At 37.8% G+C, this 20258-nt stretch overlaps 1 protein-coding gene and 1 long non-coding RNA gene across 2 annotated transcripts; one reads left to right on the top strand and one right to left on the bottom strand.

Annotated features, from left to right (window-relative positions):
* The first annotated feature begins 3994 nt into the window (after positions 1-3994).
* Positions 3995-7282, top strand: LOC136758311 (uncharacterized). The gene is made up of 2 exons (XR_010819958.1): positions 3995-4154; positions 6104-7282. It is a non-coding gene; the product is annotated as an uncharacterized LOC136758311 (long non-coding RNA).
* Positions 7283-9853: 2571 nt separating this feature from the next.
* Positions 9854-19783, bottom strand: LOC136759484 (trans-Golgi network integral membrane protein 1). Its single transcript, XM_066714526.1, has 4 exons — positions 19642-19783; positions 14370-15349; positions 13202-13285; positions 9854-12999 (listed from the first exon to the last, which is right to left on the bottom strand). The coding sequence occupies exons 1-4, from the start codon at positions 19709-19711 to the stop codon at positions 12994-12996; spliced, it is 1140 nt and encodes a 379-aa protein (XP_066570623.1). The 5' UTR covers positions 19712-19783; the 3' UTR covers positions 9854-12993.
* Between the last annotated feature and the right edge of the window lie 475 nt (positions 19784-20258).

Here is a 20258-nt window from a genome sequence, read left to right as displayed (position 1 = left end):
AGCAGGGGCGTCGCAAGGGGGTAGGCATCCTAGGCAATTGCCTGGGGCCCCGGGCTGAGGAAGGGGCCCCCCCTCATGGGAAACCCCCCTGCTCTCACAGGAGAAAACTCCGACGCACACCCCCCCCGCGGCTTCACCATCAGGATGTATCTTGTCTGAGGCCCCCACATACCCTAGAATCACCTCTGGTTCCGAGATCCCTTCCTGGAACTCGCTCTGTGGTCGTCTCTTGATTTCACTCTACAATCGCTCTCGTTCTGCAATTCCCCTCTCCAGCTCAAACCCTGGGAGCTTTTTACCTCCAGCCTTTCAGGTGTCATTCATTGTCAATTATTGACTCTCGTATAACTTGGCGAATAAGCGGGTGCTCTCGTAAATGTGTGATTAGCCATGTGCCTATTTAAATCAATCATAAATAAATAAAACTCATGCATATCTGAGAAGTGAGGAGGGAAAAGCAAAGTAAACAAACATGATTTTAATAAGAATAATTGTGATAATATAAGAAAGTGAAAAAAAAATACAAAGCAAATATATATACAAAAATAGGCTACCGCATTATTTCAATGTCCCACAGCTGACATATGCAGGTAACATAAATGTCCACTATAATTACACTATGGGAGGAATAGAACTAGATGAAGTAATGCACGAGAAAGACCTAGGAGTCTACATGCACTCCTCACTTTCTCCATCTAAACAATGTGGGGAAGCAATAAAAAAAGGGAAACCAAGTGTTAGGGTATATTGTCAAAAGTGTAGAATTTAAAACAAGGGAAGTAATGTTAAGACTGTACAATGCACTAGTTAGAGCTCATCTGGAATACTGTGTACAGTTCTGGGCTCCACACTTCAAAAAAGATATCGCTGCTCTAGAGGCAGTTCAATGGTGAGCAACCAGACTTATTCCAGGTCTGAAGGGAATGTCGTACTCGGAGATACTGCTAGGGTATATTGTCAAAAATGTAGGATTTAAAACATACAATGTTGAATTTGTGGCTATTTTCTTTGCACAGAAGTCAAGTTTTTTTTCTTCTATTTCTACAACACTGGCAGCTAAATAACAGATTCCTTACATGATTAGACTCATCCAAGAGTACTGTAGACTGTATAATGTACTAGTACCTCATCCGGAATATTGCTGCTCTTAGAGGCAGTTGAGAGGCAAACAAACAGACTTTTGAAGGGAATGTCTTACTCAAAGAGATTGAGGGAACTGAATCTTTTCACCCTGGAACAGAGAACACTACATGGGGACTTCAAGTCTTCAAAATCATGAAAGGCATCGACCACATCAAACCAGAGGAGCTTTTCCAGATCTGCAGGGACACATGGACCCGGGGACACAAATGGAAATTAGGCTTAAAGGCATTCAAGACAGAAAACAGGAGACACTTCTTCAAACAGGGAGTTGTTCAATCTGGAACAAACTCCACCGCGATGTGGTTGAAGCTGACAATTTGGGAACATTCGAAAATAGACTGGACGTGATCTTTGGATCCTTAGTTATTAATGGACACCAAACAAGCACGATGGGTCTCATTTGTAAACTTTCTTATGTTTCTTATATATATATATATATATACACCCCTGTTTTCCTCTGGGATTAAAAGAGATGCTTGTAAGATGCAGGAATCGAATTTTAAGCTCGTTCAAAAAAAGTCACTTGCTGAGTCACGGCAGAGCATTTTAGAATGTACTGCTCAAACGGTTAAATGTATTTAGTTTTACTTGATACTTATTACATCTCTGTGCCCATTTAACTTATACAAAAAAAACTGTGTACGTACAAATCAACAGTTTGGTGTAGTCTGCCAGTGCCTGGCCATGTTATATATAGATGTATATGTAGAAGAAAGGATGTATCCACTGATCCACTTTTGTATCCACAAACCATTGATTCATATGAAAATGCCATGTAACCTTCTCAAAATACAAAATGCAAAATATTAGCCCCTACTCACTATTATACCAGAATTTAGTCTGGGTGTTTAGTCAACTACTTATTTGTGTGTATTACCTCCTACTCATTGTACTTTTAGTTTTCACTTTCTGGACAAGCTAATTCCATAATATTTCTATGTGGTTAATATCACCTGGAAGCAATTAGTGCATTAAATCTGATTTACATCTGGATTTTAAACTGACATCTAACTAACTAACTATTATTTTCCTCTCACTGAGAAGATTAATTGATTGTTGTCCCCTTGTTCTCATTGAGTTTGACAGCACTCAGCAGGCAATGTGATGGAGATAGGTAATTCTTACTGTGAAAAAAGAAACACACTTTTTAATGTATTATTTATAACCATTTGACCTTAAAGAAAGGAATGCAAATAGGACTCTTTTGGCCTCTTAAATGTCAAATTTAATAATTAAGACTCATTATTATAAGATCGCCACAGGTTTTCCTTTCCAGCTGAGCTAAAAATACCCTAATTAACATTTGGTTAATTATCCCATACCCTCACACTTCTATTTATAGCAACAAAAAAACAAACTACTAAATAAAAAGGAAGTGAATATAAGGGTAGCCAGTTGTAATATAGAAAATAAATGTATTCTGCTCTTGTGTAAAGTTAAACCAGAAACACTATACTATAATACTATAATCCAGAAGACATTTGTGAATGGAATATAGAATATTTGTGATATTTCATTAAAGTTAATATCTGCCTTTGAAAGACTCCAACCACACTCAGTTAAAAAAAAATGCCTAGTACCCTATAGGAGTGTTAAAATGGCATATATCTTGATCTATGTATTTGTTTTATAAATTTGATGCAGTCCCACACTCTCAGTATGTAGTGTATAGATAGAGAGACCAACTGATAGACCAACCAGACAAGACAACCTGCTCTATTGATTAATGTATTCATTTTAAATTAGCTGCCATTGAAGACAATAAAATAAAATAAAATATATAGCATAGTTACAGCTCATTGTGATTCACACATCTCTGCTGCTTCTGTGAGTCTTCTGAATAACTGAATTTTGCAGCCACCATGTGTTGAAGGCTGGAAATGCACTTTTTCATAATGCAGAATTTTTAAATAACACAGATACAATCTCGCAATTATCAGTAAATCGTAATAATCGGTTGAAAGTCACGTCTTTTTGTGAAATATAGGGTGCATTGTTTTAATAACTCCTGCAAGGAAAGTACATCAACCAGTGGTGGGATTAAAATCATTTGAATAAATATGGCAACCAGGTCGAAGAAGAAACTGTTGACACTCAAGGCAAGGACATTCATATAGGGGATCAAAACTTGTATATATGGTTCCTGGCATGAACAGTATTTACATTTTAAAATACAGTTAAAATACAGTAAATACACTTTGAATACATGCTTTATTTTAATACACCTTCGAAACACTTTTCTGCTGATAACAATTTCTTAACTTTATAAGATTTAATTCGTTTTTTTAACACCAACATTTGCAGACTTTGCCTGATTGTAAAATATATTGTGTATTTTTTAATTAGTTTTAATTAATTTAATTTAATTAATTGTTTATGTATTATACTTTATTTTTTTACCATAAAATGATCGGTTGGACTTATGCTTAACATTTCTCACACGATTTGCATATTAAAGTTGGTGTCCCCCGCAGTCCTCTGACTCAAAATTTGAAGATGCTGTCCATAATGTTTAAGGTGAGCCTTTTTTCTGGGTGAATGTGGTGACATTTGTTTAACTGCTATGCACTGAGCATCGCCTGAAGACTTGAGAGAGAGAGAGAGAGAGAGAGAGAGAGAGAGAGAGAGAGAGAGAGAGAGAGAGAGAGAGAGAGAGAGAGAGAGAGATAGTTGTTTTAACTTTCAGTCTTAGTGATTTGATAGCTGTGTATATGTCTGTACATAGTATTATTTTGTTTTGTTGCTTTACACTACCATCTAGTGACGAACTTGGGTACTGCATTCTTTTTCCACTAACGTCCGGTTCATGACTCCTTCGGCTATAAACAAATCTGAAGAGAAGCAGCGCGAATGAGCTCCAGCTTTTCTTACAAGAACATAAGAAAGTTTACAAACGAGAGGAGGCCTTTCGACCCATCGTGCTCGTTTAGTGTATATACCTGGATAAGGGCGTCTGCCAAGAAATAATAAAAAAATTATAATAATATAACAGGCCTTGGAAAGATAAGTCTGTAAGTAGACTATAGTTGTTTTTTAAATCATTATAGCATGTTTTCACTGATTCAAGTACTGTTTCACGTTAGTTTTACATGTTAGTATATGTATTTAGTGTGTATGGTTACAATGATGGTAAACTAATCTATGCTAACGACTGTTATAGAAATTGCATATAGAAATTTCGTGTTAGCGTGGTAGCCTCTTTGTCATGCAAATTAGCTGCCGTTTATTTGTAAAGTGTATATATTTGTGTTTTACCACATTCAACGCATTGTAATTGCTTTGTATATGCAAAAAGTTGTGTATTCAGTTAGTTATTTTAATACTATTTTCCTGTCAGTAAAAGTGGTATGAGCCAGGCTAGCTAGGACTTTTTTTTCTGTTAGCTCCTGATTGAAATCAATTTGTCTACATTTGTATTTGTGAATGTGTACAGATCATTTTCTAACACAGATTTTCTTTAAGTCTGTATTTTGCAGTTTTACAACCAAAAAATATGATTTTCAGTAAAGAGTCCAAACGCTACTCCTGCCTCCTGATTCTTTATTGAGCAGCTGTTCACTGTCTGCCAAACCTTGTACTTAAGACACATTGTGAGGGCAGAACACCTTAACATTTCTAATCTTGTTTCTAGTTTTTCATTCAGTACAGCTGCTGTGTTGGTTAAAGTAAATAAATTGAAGGAAAGGTGATCTAGTCAAGGAATTTGGAGGTGGGGTCAGTTAGGTGTCAATTGGTGGCAGAAAAAAAGGTACTGTTTCTCTGTAACAGTCAATCTGTTGAATTGGGGACAAAAAACTAGCCAAAATCAGAAGCATGTGGCTGTGTAAAGTTTGCAGAATGATTGCCTTCCTGGATGAACTCACCCAGGAAAATTTAATCTGTCAATGTTGTCAGCATCTTGAGGTCCTAGAGATCAGAGTCCATCATATTAAGGTTGAGCTTGATGATCTGTGCTTTCACAAGCTATCACAAGCTCTTCCCCACAACAGACAATCATGGACATCAAACAATATCAATGACAGAAACATAGAGCAACAATTTTTATTTGTTCTTTAAATTAAAAATTCTGTGAGCTATGTTCTGTTCAGAGTGAATTTGCTGTCTCAGTGCTGATTTATGTTAGCAGTGTTAGTATTGTAGGCTTACTCAATGATGCACATCATAGATGTACATGTGAAAGATGCCAGTTGTTCCCAGTTTTTCTTCGGTCTTTCTCCGGCAAAATTTGCATTCAGCACCTGATATGAACAACACTGCATTTTTGGTAAAATTATAAACAATAATTGGAGGAAATGCTGTAGCCATTGTAACCCTGATAGCACTCGAAGTTGGGCCGACGTTGGCATGTGGTTGGAATGGTTAGACAACATTCGTGGTTGGGGGTGGATGATGTATGGTCAATGTCGTCATATAGTTGGCATGGTTGGACAGTAGTTTGTTCGGGGAGGTGAAGTATGGCCGACGTTGGATCATGGTTGGCATGGTTGGACAGTACAGTCAGTATAGTCAGTGAGGTTGAGGATAACCAAGGCCTACATATCGTTGGCTTGGTCATACAGCAGTTACGGTCGGGGAAATGGATCATGTCTGATTAAATGCCAATAGATGCTATATCTGTACAACTTTTTAAATAAATTGACCTATATAACTTTAAAATATCATACTTCGTATAATAAATAATAATAAATACATTTGATACTCTAAAAAAAGTGTCACATCTTCATAATTTATAAGCGCTCGAGTGCTCTTCCTCGAGACCATATTGAGATGTTGGCACAATGAACTACTGTATCCTTAAATCAGTTCTATGTAGCCATTTGTTTTTTTGCACACACCATATAATTTATTCAGTATGTATTTTAATGTCCTAGTCTAGTAGTATGTAACTGTTGTTTTGTGCACGTTTTGATATTTTTCAACCTTGTTTGTTTAATTAATCACATTATCTATTTACTTTCAGCACACTTTTGCTGGAACTTGCTGTACTTCACCTGCTCTGAGCCTGCTGCATCGTGACTCAATGCACATTCAAAAGAGAGAACAGTACTGTTGTTGTGGGCATCAGCAATTCTGAAGTGGGCAGCATTTTTTTAAGCAGCTTTTATTGTATTTTATGGTGTAGATGTTATGGTTTTTATTAAGGGAATCTCTATCCAACAAAAAGGCAAACAGGATGTTAGGGTATATTGTCAAAAGTGTAGAATTTAAAACAAGGGAAGTAATGTTAAGACTGTACAATGCACTAGTTAGACATCGTCTGGAATACTGTGTACAGTTCTGGGCACCACACTTCAAGAAAGATATCGCTGCTCTAGAGGCAGTTCAAAGGTGAGCAACCAGACTTATTCCAGGTCTGAAGGGAATGTCCTACTCAGAGAGACTGAGGGAACTGAACCTTTTCACCCTGGAACAGAGGAGACTATGTGGGGACTTGATCCAAGTCTTCAAAATCATGAAGAGCATCGACCACGTCAAACCAGAGGAGCTTTACAAGATGAGCAGGGACACAAATGGAAATTGGGCTTCAAGGCATTCAAAACGGAAAACAGGAGACACTTCTTTACACAGAGAGTAGTCACAATCTGGAACAAACTCCCCAGCAATGTGGTAGATGCTGAAAATTTGGTAACATTTAAAAATAGACTGGATAGGATCCTTGGATCACTAAGTTATTAATGGACAACAAACTAGCATGATGGGTTGAATGGCCTCCTCTCGTTTGTAAACTTTCTTCTGTTCTTAATCATTAAAAACAATTCCAGTGATCTTTAACACCCCTGCCTGTAGTGGGGAGTTGTGGTACTGCAGCCAAAATCAATATGATTGGATCTGAAAGTAGGCTGAAAGCATAGAGCACAAGAGGCACCTAGACATGAGTAAGTGGGTTTGGGCAGTGTGTTTCTTAGCTACTTTTACAGTGGCAAGCCTGATTGATAGGGTGCTTCAGAGCCTAAGTGTATCCCATGTGTGTGAGTTTTAGTTTCTTTTAATGGTCTTAATATTTGAATCCTTTATACTTTTAAAGGGATATCCCATAATAATTTAGTAATATGTATTGTCCAAGTTTTTTGTTGTTCTAGTTGTTCTTATTTAAAGCTTTGAAAACTTTGAAAAATACAATCCATTATGTAAAAAAGCATGTGTCTGATTGACTTGCGTCGTGTTTTGCCACCAATCCATCTCTTTCATATCTGCCTGTTTAACTGTAGTTCTGTTTCAGATTGAGCTGGGGCGAGTTTTACTGCTTGTGCACATGTTAGAAGCGAAGTGTAGAGTGTGTCCCCCCACGACAAGATTCCGAACTTGGTAGTATTTGTTATTTATTTATTCCTTATTCCTTTTGGAAAGTATTAACAGCTTATGCTAAATTGAGTAGTAATGATCAAGACCAAGCCCGAGCCATGAGGGAATGAGAGTCTGAGTCTTTGCCTTTATGACTCGAATACGAGTCACCAAATCTGTGACTGAGTCCTGGACTCGAGTACTACAAATCTGATCTATTATACAGTACTGTGCAAAAGTTTAAGGCAGGTGTGAAAAAATGCTGTAAAGTAAGAATTCTTTCAAAAAGACATGTTAACTAAATGCAAAGTGAGTGAACAGAAGAAAAACCTACATAAAATCAATATTTGGTGTGACCACCCTTTGCCTTCAAAACAGCATACATTTTTCTAGGTACACTTGCAAACAGTTTTTGAAGGAACTCGGCAGGTAGGTAGGCCCAAACATCTTGGAGAACTAACCACAGTTCTATGGATTTAGGCAGCGTCAGTTGCTTCTCTCTCTTCATGTAATCCCAGACAGACTTGATGATGTTGAGATCAGGGCTCTGTGGGGGCCATACCATCACTTCCAGGACTCCTTGTTCTTCTTTATGCTGAAGATAGTTCTTAATGTTTGTGGTCATTGTCATGCTGCAGAATAAATTTGTGGCCAATCAGATGCCTCCCTGATGGTATTGCATGATGGATAAGTATCTGCCTGTACTTCTTGGCATTGAGGTGACCATTAATTCTGTCCAAATCTCCAACTCCATTTGCAGAAATACAGCCCCAAACTTGAAAGGAACCTCCACCATGCTTCACAGTTGCCTGCAGGCACTTATTCGTGTACCACTCTTCAGCCCTTCAGTGAACAAACTGCCTTCTGCTACAGCTAGCTATTTCAGATTTTGACTCATCACTCCAGAGCACCTGCTATTTGTCTTCCTAGCCAGTTCCTGTGTTTTCGTGCATAGTTGAGTCGCTTGGCCTTGTTGCCACGTCAGAGGTATGGCTTTTTGGCTGCAAGTCTTCCACAAAGGCCACTTCTGTCTAGACTTCGCTGGACAGTAGATGGGTGTACAAGGGTCCCACTGTTTTCTGCCAACTCTGAGCTGATGCACTGCTGGACATCTTCTGATTGCGAAGGGAAGTAAGCATGTGTCTTTCATCTGCTGCAGTAAGTTTGCTTGGCCAACCACTGCATCTACAGTCCTCAATGTTGCCCGTTTCTTTGTGCTTCTTCAAAAGAGCTTAGACAGCACATCTGGAAACCTCTGTCTGCATTGAAATTTCTGCCTGGGAGAGACCTTGCTGATGCAGTATAACTACCTTGTGTCTTGTTGTTGTGCACAGTCTTGCCATGGTGTATGACTTTTGACAGTAAACTGTCTTCAGCAGCCTCACCTTGTGAGCTGGGTTTGTCTGTTCCCCACCCAGTTTTATTCCTTGTACACAGCTGTTTCTGTTTCAGTGAATGATTGTTTCAACCTACATATTGAATTGATGATTATTAGCACCTGTCTGGTATAATTGTTTAATCATACACCTGACTATATGCCTACAAAATCCCTGACTTTGTGCAAGTGTACCTAGAAGAATTGATGCTGTTTTGAAGGCAAAGGGTGGTCAAACCAAATAAGGATTCAATTTAGATTTTTCTTCTCACTCACTCACTTTGCATTTAGTTAATTGATAATCTATTAACATGTCTATGTTTGAAAGCATTCTTACTTTACAGCATTTTTTCACACCTGCCTAAAACTTTTGCACAGTACTGTATATATACACCGATCACCGATACACATAACATTATGACCACTGACAAGTGAATAACACTGATAATCTTGTTATCATGGCACCAGTCAGTGGGTGGGATATATTAGGCAGCAAGTGAACATTTTGTCCTCAAAGTTGATGTGTTGGAAGCAGGAAAAATTGGCAAGCGTAGGGATCTGAGTGACTTTGACAAGGGCCAAATTGTGATGGCTAGACGACTGGGTCAGAGCATCTCCAAAACTGCAGCTCTTGTGGGGTGTTCCCGGTCTGCAGTGGTCAGTACCTATCAAAAGTGGTCAAAGGAAGGAAAGCGGTAAACCGACGACAGGGTCATGGGCAGCCAAGGCTCATTGATGCACGTGGGGAGCGAAGGCTGGCCCGTTGTGGTCCGATCCAACAGACAAGCTACTGTTGCTCAAATTGCTGAAAAAGTTTCCATTGTGTCATTTTACAAATTTGTAAACATCAAGTCCAAATGGACATGACTAACTACAGGGTTCACAACCATTTGTAAACCATTAGTATCAAGTACATACTCCAGTTTACAACAGGAGTAAACCTTTGTAGACAACAATTTTACATTGGTTTACACAGTGTTTATGAATTCTGTAAACCATCCATTTCATGCAGTGTCAGTTATATACTTTAAAAAAAGGAGGAAGAGCCTACTATTCTGTTCTCTCCCTGTTAGTCTGTACAGTACATTTTATTTACAGGCTTTTGGCCTATAGTATATAGATTCATCTAAATGATACACACTTTAATGCCCTATACATTTCAAGAGCTAAATATGTAGTTAAATCATAAACATGCTCCAATCTTTCAATGTTATTGTTCATCAACAAAAACGTGGTTAACTTTTTATAATGAATAAATAACAGTATTGTTGCACTAGCATTTACATTTAAAGGCAAAACTATGGCAGTTTCTGAACAGTACAAAACCATTCACCTTTGATTCAAAGTGTAGAAAACACCCCCCAAGACTGTTTTGAAAGACTGCATTTTGTTTGCTAACAGGGTTAAGTGAGTTTAGTGATTCTAATATGTCACAGTTGTCTCTCAAGGTTCAGGCTGCATCCAAAACCAGTTCATCCATTAAATAGTTACAATTCAGTTAGAGCTTGAACTTTTTGGTGTTTATTTTCCTTTTCGCTTCTTGTCTTTAAATCATAAACAATTGTCATTAAGATAGATCTGCCTTCTACTTTCAAGATATTAGTTTAACCTGCAAAATCAAGTAAAGCGTGAACATTTAAATGCCCTATCATACTTGCACCAACAGACTCAATACATGGCCAGTGTTATAGATATCATGGCTCCTCATTTTATTTTGTCAAGGCAATGTATAAAGAACAAAGGGCACTTAATGTTGTTGTCCCAAAAGGACAACACAAATCACCTTACAAGTGGTGACACTGGGACAAAGGTTAGTGCTGTATTTGTGGATCAGTGGCACTTACTTTCTAAGTTCCTAATTTAAGGAACCTTCATTTACCTATTATTATTTTATTTATTTATTTACTCATTTCCTACTGTATATGTCCAGTACAAAGCCTGATGTTCTGCATTTAGATTGTGAATTTGGTTCCCGGACTAACTGATCTGGATGAAAAAGGTTCACGAGGAACTTTACTGGAAGTGTAATTGTGCAACATTAATATTCTTTCTAACACCGTTTTATATTCTACTGATCTTATTGAGTTATTACTGCTGGCATAATAATGTTGCTTCAAACAATTAAAATTAAATTACAAATTAAATTAAAAACAATCTGAGCCAAAAACATAACACAGAATCATAGATATTACAGGCAATGACAATAAATAACAAGCAAATGCAGGCAGACCCTATAAGACCACCAGATCTGCTTCATGTGTAATAGGTATTGAACCTGAGGTCTCCAGTAATTCATGACTCATGACCCTTTTAGCACTTTTTTTCCCCAAAGAACGAGTACAATTTGTGCCCTAAACCATAAAGTACACTGATTGAACAAAACATTAGGAATAACTTTCCATGAAATAGACTGACAAGTTCAATACAGGTGAAAGCTATGATCCCTTATTGATGTAACCTGTTAAAACCACTTCAATCAGTGTAGATGAAGGAGGTGCAGGTTAAAGATGGATTTCTTTACACAAGTGAGACATGGATTGTGTACATGTGTCATTCAAAGGGTTAATGGGGCAAGACAAAATATTTAAGTGCCTTTGAAAGGTAGTAGGTTCCAGGCTTTGAGTGTATCAGGAACTGCAGCTGAGTTTTTCATCCACACAAAGGACATCCAGCCAACAGCAGGCCAGTAGTCTAAAACACCTCATTGATGAAAGAGGCCAAAGGAGGCTGACATAAACTGGGCAGAGCAACAGATGGGCTACATTTAGTCAACTGACATTGTAGAATAACAGACCCATAAAATGATGCACAACTCATCATACCTTGATACAAATGGGGTATAGCTGCCGACAACCTAAGTTCCATTTCTTTCAGCAAAAATGCAAATGTGGTTGCAGTGGGCTAAGGAATGAAAACAATCGATACTGGAGGATTTGAAAAATATTGCCTGATCTGCTATCCATCTGTTAATGGGAAGATAATGCCCCATGCCACAAGGCTAGGATTGTCCAGGAATGGTTCCATGAACATGACAGTGAATCCAGCTTACTGCAGTGCCTTGCCCAGTCACCAGATCTCAATCCAACTGAGCATCTGTGGGATGAGATGGGACGCCGTATACACTACCAGCCAACCTGACACATCTGTGGGAAGCATTGTAGTCAATATGGGCTAGAATCCCTGTGGAATACTTTCAACCTCTTGTAGAGTCCATGCCCTGACGAACTGAGGCTGTACTGAGGGCAAAAGGGGGTGCAATTTAATATTAGGAAGGTGTTCCTAATGTTTTGTACACTCAGTTTAGATAGAACATAGTTTTTCATATTCTTGAAAAAATACATTAAAGCACAACCCTTTCACTCATACTAAGAATTTATAACATCTGTAATGCAAGAGAAATTGTATGATCTCTTCTCCAATCACTAGGCTACTTTACATTATCATCCCTAAGCCCTCAGATCTAAACCAGTGTACTTCAAAGCCAACCCCCAAGGGTCACCGTGTCTTCTGGTTTTCATTCCACCTGAGCTCTGCATTGGATAACTAATTATTGAGTGAAGTGAACCAGTTGAACAGCTTTCCTATGTCCAATTGTTACTGAAGAGTGACCTCTAAAACCTGCTAGATTGTGGCCTGGACATGCTCTAGGCCAAACAGTTAACCTCTCCTTGCAGTCACTGGATTATTAGGGTACAATTGTACTGGCATTAAACTGCCACTTAAATGGTAAGGTCCAAGGTTGCTGAGCAGTTGTGAAGTCTCTTGTATCCATTTTAAAATATACGTTGAGATACCAAGACCTCACGCCATTACACAACAGCGAGAGCTATGGATTCCTCAGAGTGGTAATAGTGAAACATGTTACAAGCATGTAGAAAATGTTGTTTTGTCTCTTTACAAACTCCTTGTGAAAGGGAATCATGTCCTCTGCAAGGCATGCAATAAGTATATAGAAACAAAAATCTATAAATTCGTCTTATTTTGATAAAACATTTTTGAAGTATCAAATGTACCATAATCATATATTAAAATAGGAAACCTTAAACAATTAATGATCTTCAGAGTCCATCAAACTAATTACAATGAAATACTTCCCTATGACCCTATCCTTGCCTTCTTTTAATTAATATATTAATTTATTAATTCATTAATGCCTTCACATTGTATTCGGAGATATCTTTTCTTGGCAAATTTCAGTGCTGAAAGAAAGAAAAAATAAGCATGAGAGGTGTCCATGTATCATACATACAACACTCAGATTACAACAATGTCTATATTAAGGGAAAAAAATATAAATGTATTTCATTAAAAGAAGAGCACATTTTTTGTATACATGCAAATATAATGTGCATTCATAACATGCACGCTTAAAAGGTTATGCTATCACATTATAGTTCAAACCTTCTGTTCAAGCCGCTGATACTCTGTGGATTTGGGCCGACGTGACAATCTTGATCTCCTCCCCTCCAGAACATAGGCAATAATCTGGGACAGTAGAAAAAAAAAATGAAATAATAGAAATAGACAAGAATATTTCCTATATGGCACAGCTTCCTCCCATGGCATATAAATCACTCAATGTAATATTATTTTCAGACAAATATTTTTTAAATTGTAGGCTAATGCATTTCTTAGCAGATGCCCATGGCAGGTATACATTTCAAAAAGCATGTATTTTTTAAAGAGCAGAGTACATTATATAAATACAACTTGCAATAAGTAAAAATAAAGGCACATAATACATAAGGAGGTATTGCAGCACAATGCATATGCTTTTTATTTAATACAACTAGGTATATTCCTTGATAATCTGTTTTTGACAATGGGGAACATCACAATCTCCTAGATTGTTATGTGGTACTTCTAGTGGAATACTGCCTGTGGTTAATTTATTTTAGTGTAAGGGTCTCCAACCCTGGTCCTGTAGAGCTCCAATCCAGTCTGATTCATAGAACACCTATAATCAATTGATCACTTAAGCAAGTCAAAATGTTGAAGTTGTCAAGGAAGTTGACTTGGGTTCTTGAGAGTAGAAGGCTATTCAGGTGTACCAACTGATCTATAGACTATTTAATTTATCAAAATACTTGCTTAATTTTTAATAAGCATTTATTGTATTGTCTAATATATATATATATATATATATATATATATTATTGAGATTAGGGTGACCTAGAACCTCCTGGGCAGGGAATCATCAGTACCAGCACTGAAGACCTCTGTTTTAGGTGTCTGGTGCCTGTTCACAGTTATAGTACTGATTAGAATCACAGATGGAAATTGTGTTCATTGTGAGTAGGAATATTGGGGTAGAGAAAACTGTAAGGCAGGGGTAGGCAATTTCAGTCCTCAATAACCACAGTGTTTTTGGATTTCATTCTAAGTCTTAATTTGCTAAAGTTAAGTAATTATTAGGATATGTCAAATCCCGTTTTTATTATTTGACATAACTGAATTAAGAAAAAAGGGTGTCAGACTATTTACAGCCTGAAAGGTGTAGGGATAGTAGAAATAAACATTAAAAGTAAGCAAGCCTGTATATAGATTATTGTTCAGCAAACCCATTTACCTTCCTCTTGTTATGGTTGCCTATGTACAGTACTGCTACCAGTACAGCAGCTGAAACCAGGTAGGCAAAGAAGTGGCTGCTCTCAGGGTCATCTTTGGGCAGGTCCTGCTTGGGTAGTTGAGGTTGCTGGGGAATGTCTAATTGTATTTGTTTTGTATCCTTATTATCAGGATCAGAGTTGTCATCATCATCATCATCATCATCATCATCATCATTGTCACCATCCTTAGTCTCTGGAAGCCCAACCTTTTTTTCTTCCTCTTTCTCTTCCCCATTATCCTGAAATTGCTGGTCCTGGTTTTCCTGGTCTTCCTCAGTCTTGTCCTTGGAAGTCTCTGGTTCATGTTCCTTGTCCTTCATCTTGCCTACCAACTGCCCACTTCCTGGACTTCCCTGGACATTGGTAGTTGCAGTGGCCTCAGCAGCATCTGCACTTGGGTTGGGGTGTTGGTTGTGTTGCTCTGTTGTACTGAAAATTGCTATAGATTTCACGTCATCTGAGGGTTCAGACACATGAGCATTTTCTCTTCCCGTTTCATTCCTGCCTAATGTAGATTTATATTCATCCCTGTGGTTTGCAATTTGCTGGAAATGTACTGTACTATATTCATCTTGCTGATTTGCTGAGTTTGATTTTACAGGTTCATTCATAGGCAATTTCCCTTGTTGGGGATTCCCACGGTCCTGATTATCGGTCATGGTTGGCTTCTTTACAGTTGTGGTTTTATCCTGCCCAGCATTTGAACTTTCCTGCTGTTTTGACAAAGGTTTGTTTTTGCCATCCTCATCTTCTCCAGTCATTTTCTTGACTTGTGTTTTCAGTGAGCTATTTTGTGTTTTATCATAGTTTTCCAAATCTTGACTTTGCTGACTTTTGCTATGTACTTGTGTTATCTGGCCATTTCTGAAGTCGTTTTGTGTGTCAGGAGTTGGATCTTCAAGCTGTTGTGTATTTACTTTATTACTAGTAACAGGTTTACCTGCAGTTTAGGGAAAACAAAATCATATATTACACAAAGTCTACATTAACACTATTACATTTGACTAACTACTCTGTATTGTGTTTTTGAATGCAGCCATTTGATTTTAACAAATATCAGAGGGGACATTACCATATGTATGTATACTAAATTTAAATTCAATCCAACAAACAGTTTCAGAGAAGGCATGGTTGGGAGATATTTTGTAAAACACAGGCAGACAAAACATGTGACCAAATCTAAAAGTAGGTCATGAGGCAACAATATGTAATCTTATATGGTGAACATGAAAATGTATTACCTCAAGATGTGACCAAATCAAAACAGATCTTAGCTGCATTAGTTATATTAGTTAATATATTAAGTTTTATGAGTGTAAATCGCTACACTGAGATATAGAGCAACATATGGAAATTTGATTGGCACACCAGCCATGTTTAGGATTGTAGCAACTTGTTTTGAACATACTTAATAAATCATCACACTAGTGTCACACATGCAAAATATCGGCACACTGTTCTGGGGAAGCTGATGCTGAAATGTCATCATATGGCACAATATGGCTGTCATACCACGTGACTGTGGGCACATGGTTATATTCACTGGATGTGCCACTGGTGAGCCTCTATGATTACCAAACTGTAGTCAGAGTCAACAGTTGGCTTTCAGCGAACTGTACTTAAACAACTTGGTGAGCCACCAGCCTCACTGAAAAAAAAAGCTGGTGAGACTCAACATAAACATTGTTGACAACATAAAATCAGGAAAAGGTAGTAGAAAGTGAATGTTAAAAACAGTTAAATTGTTAAATTGCAGAAGATAATGAGTAATTTTAAGGACAATTGAAATAAAGCATGTTGTCAAAGAGTGGAGTGTATTATGTTTAATTTTAACTGGAACTCACCAAACTGATTCTAATACCCTCACTGGTTAATATACTTCTGCCTCACCAATACATTTGCAGTGGTGAATAAAGCCACGCATCCTTTTCACTTGTGATGAACAGGCCTTTAGCAGATACTATACACTAAGATGTATAGTAGTTTTTGTTCTGGAGAAGATTTTGCAGGAAGATTTTAGTGACACAACATTGCCTGCAAACCATGTGACCAATCCATTTCACTTGAAGAAATTTAAGTCTAAGCCATAAGGGAAGCTTGTGTGCTAAGTGTCACATGTAGTGTACAAATGACGTACCAAGTGACCTATGTCTATCATTTTCAACATAGCAAGATATCCTGTAGTTGTTAGACATTTGCACCAAAACTTAGCAAGCTGAGGACCAAAACACATTGGTCAAAGTGGTTTAATAGAAGTATGCAAAAAAATATCAAGAGAAAGAAATTGTATAGTGCACACAAAAGGGATAGAGGCAAAACAAAATACTAAGAATATGTTGAACTGCAGAGATCTTAAGAAAGGGATCAGGAAAGCAAAGAGGGGGACAGAAAGAAACAGTTCTTGGAGCTAAAACTAATGCAAAGAGTTTTTTCAATACTACAACAGCAAGAGATGAATAAAGGAGGAAGTGAAACAAATAAAGGGCAAAAATGGAAGTATCTTGGAAAATGAACAAGATGTGGCAAATGTTCTAAATGATAGTTAGCAGGTATAGTTAGCAAACTTATCAAATCTGCAGATGACACAAAAATAGGTGGCTCAGCAGATACAATCTCGGCAGCACAGGTTATTCAAAGGGACTTATTATTATAATGTTCAGTTGTGGGCTGACACCTGGCAGATGAAATTCAATGTGGACATTGAAACAATGTGGGGAAGCAATAAAAAAGGCAAACAGAATGTTAGGGTATATTGTCAAAAATGTAGAATTTAAAACAAGGGAAGTAATGTTAAGACTGTGCAATGCACTAGTTAGACATCATCTGGAATACTGTGTACAGTTCTGGGCTCCACACTTCAAGAAAGATATCGCTGCTCTAGAGGCAGTTCAGAGGCGAGCAACCAGACTTATTCCAGGTTTGAAGGGAATGTCCTACTCGGAAAGACTGAGGGAACTGAGCCTTTTCTCCTTGGAACACAGGAGACTATTAGAGGACTTGATTCAAGTCTTCAAAATCATGAAAGGCATCGACCACATCAAATCAGTGGAGCTTTTCCAGATCAGCAGAGACACACGGACCTGGGGGCACAAATGGAAATTGGTCTTCAAGACATTCAAGACAGAAAACAGGAGACACTTCTTCACACAGAGAGTTGTCACAATCTGGAACAAACTCCCCATTGATGTGGTTGAAGCTGAAAGTTTGGGAACATTTAAAAATAGACTGGATAGGATCCTTGGATCACTTAGTTATTAATGGACACCAAAGGAGCATGATGGGTCGAATGGCCTCCTCTTGTTTGTAAACTTTCTTATGTTCTTATGTTAACAAGTGTGGCAAGTTTCATCAAGTTTGGAGAGGTGGTGTGGGGTTTTAGAGGCTTTGAAAGTTTGGGTGGTATAATCAGAACACAAACAACACATGTCCAGCACTTTCAGTGCTAGGTAATTAAATAATAATAATCCTAACAAAAACAATAGGTGTCCAGGACCCTCAATGCTAAGCCACCTAATTAGTCATTTAAAAGACTTACTTAACCAAACAATTATAGAGAGATTGTGGGATGAACTCAAAACTAGCAAATCCTATCTATATTCCCAATAGTATTTTTTAAGCATAAACAATTTATATTATTATGGGCAAGATGTATAGGGCAGAACAAGCATCTAGAGTGCTACCTGATTGTCTGAATATTTATACATCACTCTCACTCTCCTCTCTTCCCACAGTGTTGTAATGAGCTTCCTGTGATTACTGCAGTGTTTTACAACATTTAAACACCTCTTTAATACACTGTTTAGATGTAGATGTATGAAAAAAACTATCAAGAAATGCATGAAAATAAACACACTTTGTGGCACATGTGCAGTGTACAAAATGTTTAATATGAAGAGAACATCTTTGATATAACACCGATTACTGTGGCAGATTAAACTTTACTACAATACTGTTGCTGGTAATTTGCCATTAATTTTGTCCTGGAATTCTTTGTATTCAAGTTGCGTGATAGTGAAGAAAGTGAATCAAATCAAAAGGTGTACATTGAAAATGCAGCCAAAAAGACTAATAATTATCAATTTTCTATCACTTGATATGGAATATGGCCCACTCACTACCTTTGAGATGAAGGAGTGACACTCATGCGGCGCACTTACTACCTTAGAGACGAAGGAGTGACAATCATGTGGCGCACTTACTACCTTAGAGATGAAGGAGTGACAATCATGCGGTCCACTCACTACCATAGTCTGCCCACCACTGGTCTATAATAATGAAGCACACACACACATAGGCGTAGGTTTAGGAAGGGACAGGGGGGGGCATTTCCCCCAAAATGTTGAGAGAATGTTACATTGTCCCCCCAATAATGTATGTCTGGCTCCATAGGCGTAGGGGACACGTCCCCCCCCCAATTCTGAAACGAAACCTATGTCACTGCACATGCAGATTAATCTTTTATTTTATTATTTTTTTCATAAAAGAGACAATATCATGCCATATGTTCATTGCTCTCAATTCAGGCACAACGTTAAAAACCTGTGCTGGACGTATGGCCCCAGGTGGCGACCCTAACATAGATTACCTAATTTAATAAACATTACATTTTAGTATTTGGTACACAGTATGATATATGGCAAAAGGCTATAAAATATTAATTCAATAGTTAGTAGTAGGAATTCAGTGGAAAAGGAATAATAAAAAAGATGAATGACAATTAAGTTTACTCAATGGATCGTTTTGTTTTGCCTTTTTCTCAGGAATCTAGATTTTTGTACGTATTATTCTCATTTTTGTATTACTGTGCCACCTGAATAAATAAACCGATGTCTTATAATCATCCCTTTCATTTCACCCGGCTTACAACGGATTTGAATGGTCGATTTACCACCGCAGCTTCTCAAACGAAAAAGCACGAAAAGGACAATCAACCACGAACTTAGGTTACATGCCACGAAATCTGATTTGGTTTACTTGTCCACTGATTTGTTAATATGTTCCCAAAACAGGCCACTTCCTTAAACTACATATACTATCCACACACAGTAAATAATATATAATTTGTCGAACTATGAAAGGTTGTGTTCAATACATTGTTTTTTCTCACGACCACTTATGACAAATGTGTTGACAAAGCCACTTAGCTTTTAGCTACGTTCAATCGCCTTAATCGTACCTAACGCCAACGAGCTGTCTTTATAGTTTACTGCAGTAAAGCACATTCGTACTTACCCTGTGTATAGCACAGCCATACAACCACCAGCATTATAAGTACCAGCCGCATATTTAGGAGGAAATGCATGGAAGCTGAAAATGTACACGTTGTCTGAAATTACTGTCACCTCGCTTGTCTCTTCCTGGAGAGCAGATGCCGTAGAAGAATGGAGGCGTGTACTGTCCGTGACGTTAGGAAACACAAAGCTGCTGTTTGTTTGAACGAGAAGTGCTTCTGATTGGCTAACAATGTTAGCCTTATCTTTCCGCTTAACCTTAGCCTTGCAGCTTTCGTTTATGACTTATGTCAGAAGGGAAAGTGTCCATGATTGTTGAGAGAAATAAACATGCACAACTGGGTAAGGGCATACCTAATTTAAGCATCCAGTACATACATTGAAACAGGAGACACTTCTTCACAGAGTTGTTACAATATGGAACTAATTTGTATCTGCTCCAGTTTTTGTTTGTACTCTGTCAGCCGATTTGCCCTTATAATAGGAAAGGCCACAACTTGTTATTTCATTTGATATACGATAAATGCATATGGTACAAACTATCAAGGAGAAACACACAAATAAACAGGAAAAATGCCAGTAGAGAATGGCAATACCACCGAGGTTGTTCAACAGTGA

Source organism: Amia ocellicauda, chromosome 9, assembly GCF_036373705.1.
Source record: "Amia ocellicauda isolate fAmiCal2 chromosome 9, fAmiCal2.hap1, whole genome shotgun sequence".
Taxonomy (NCBI): domain Eukaryota; kingdom Metazoa; phylum Chordata; class Actinopteri; order Amiiformes; family Amiidae; genus Amia; species Amia ocellicauda.
This window is presented reverse-complemented; position numbering and strand designations above follow the sequence as displayed.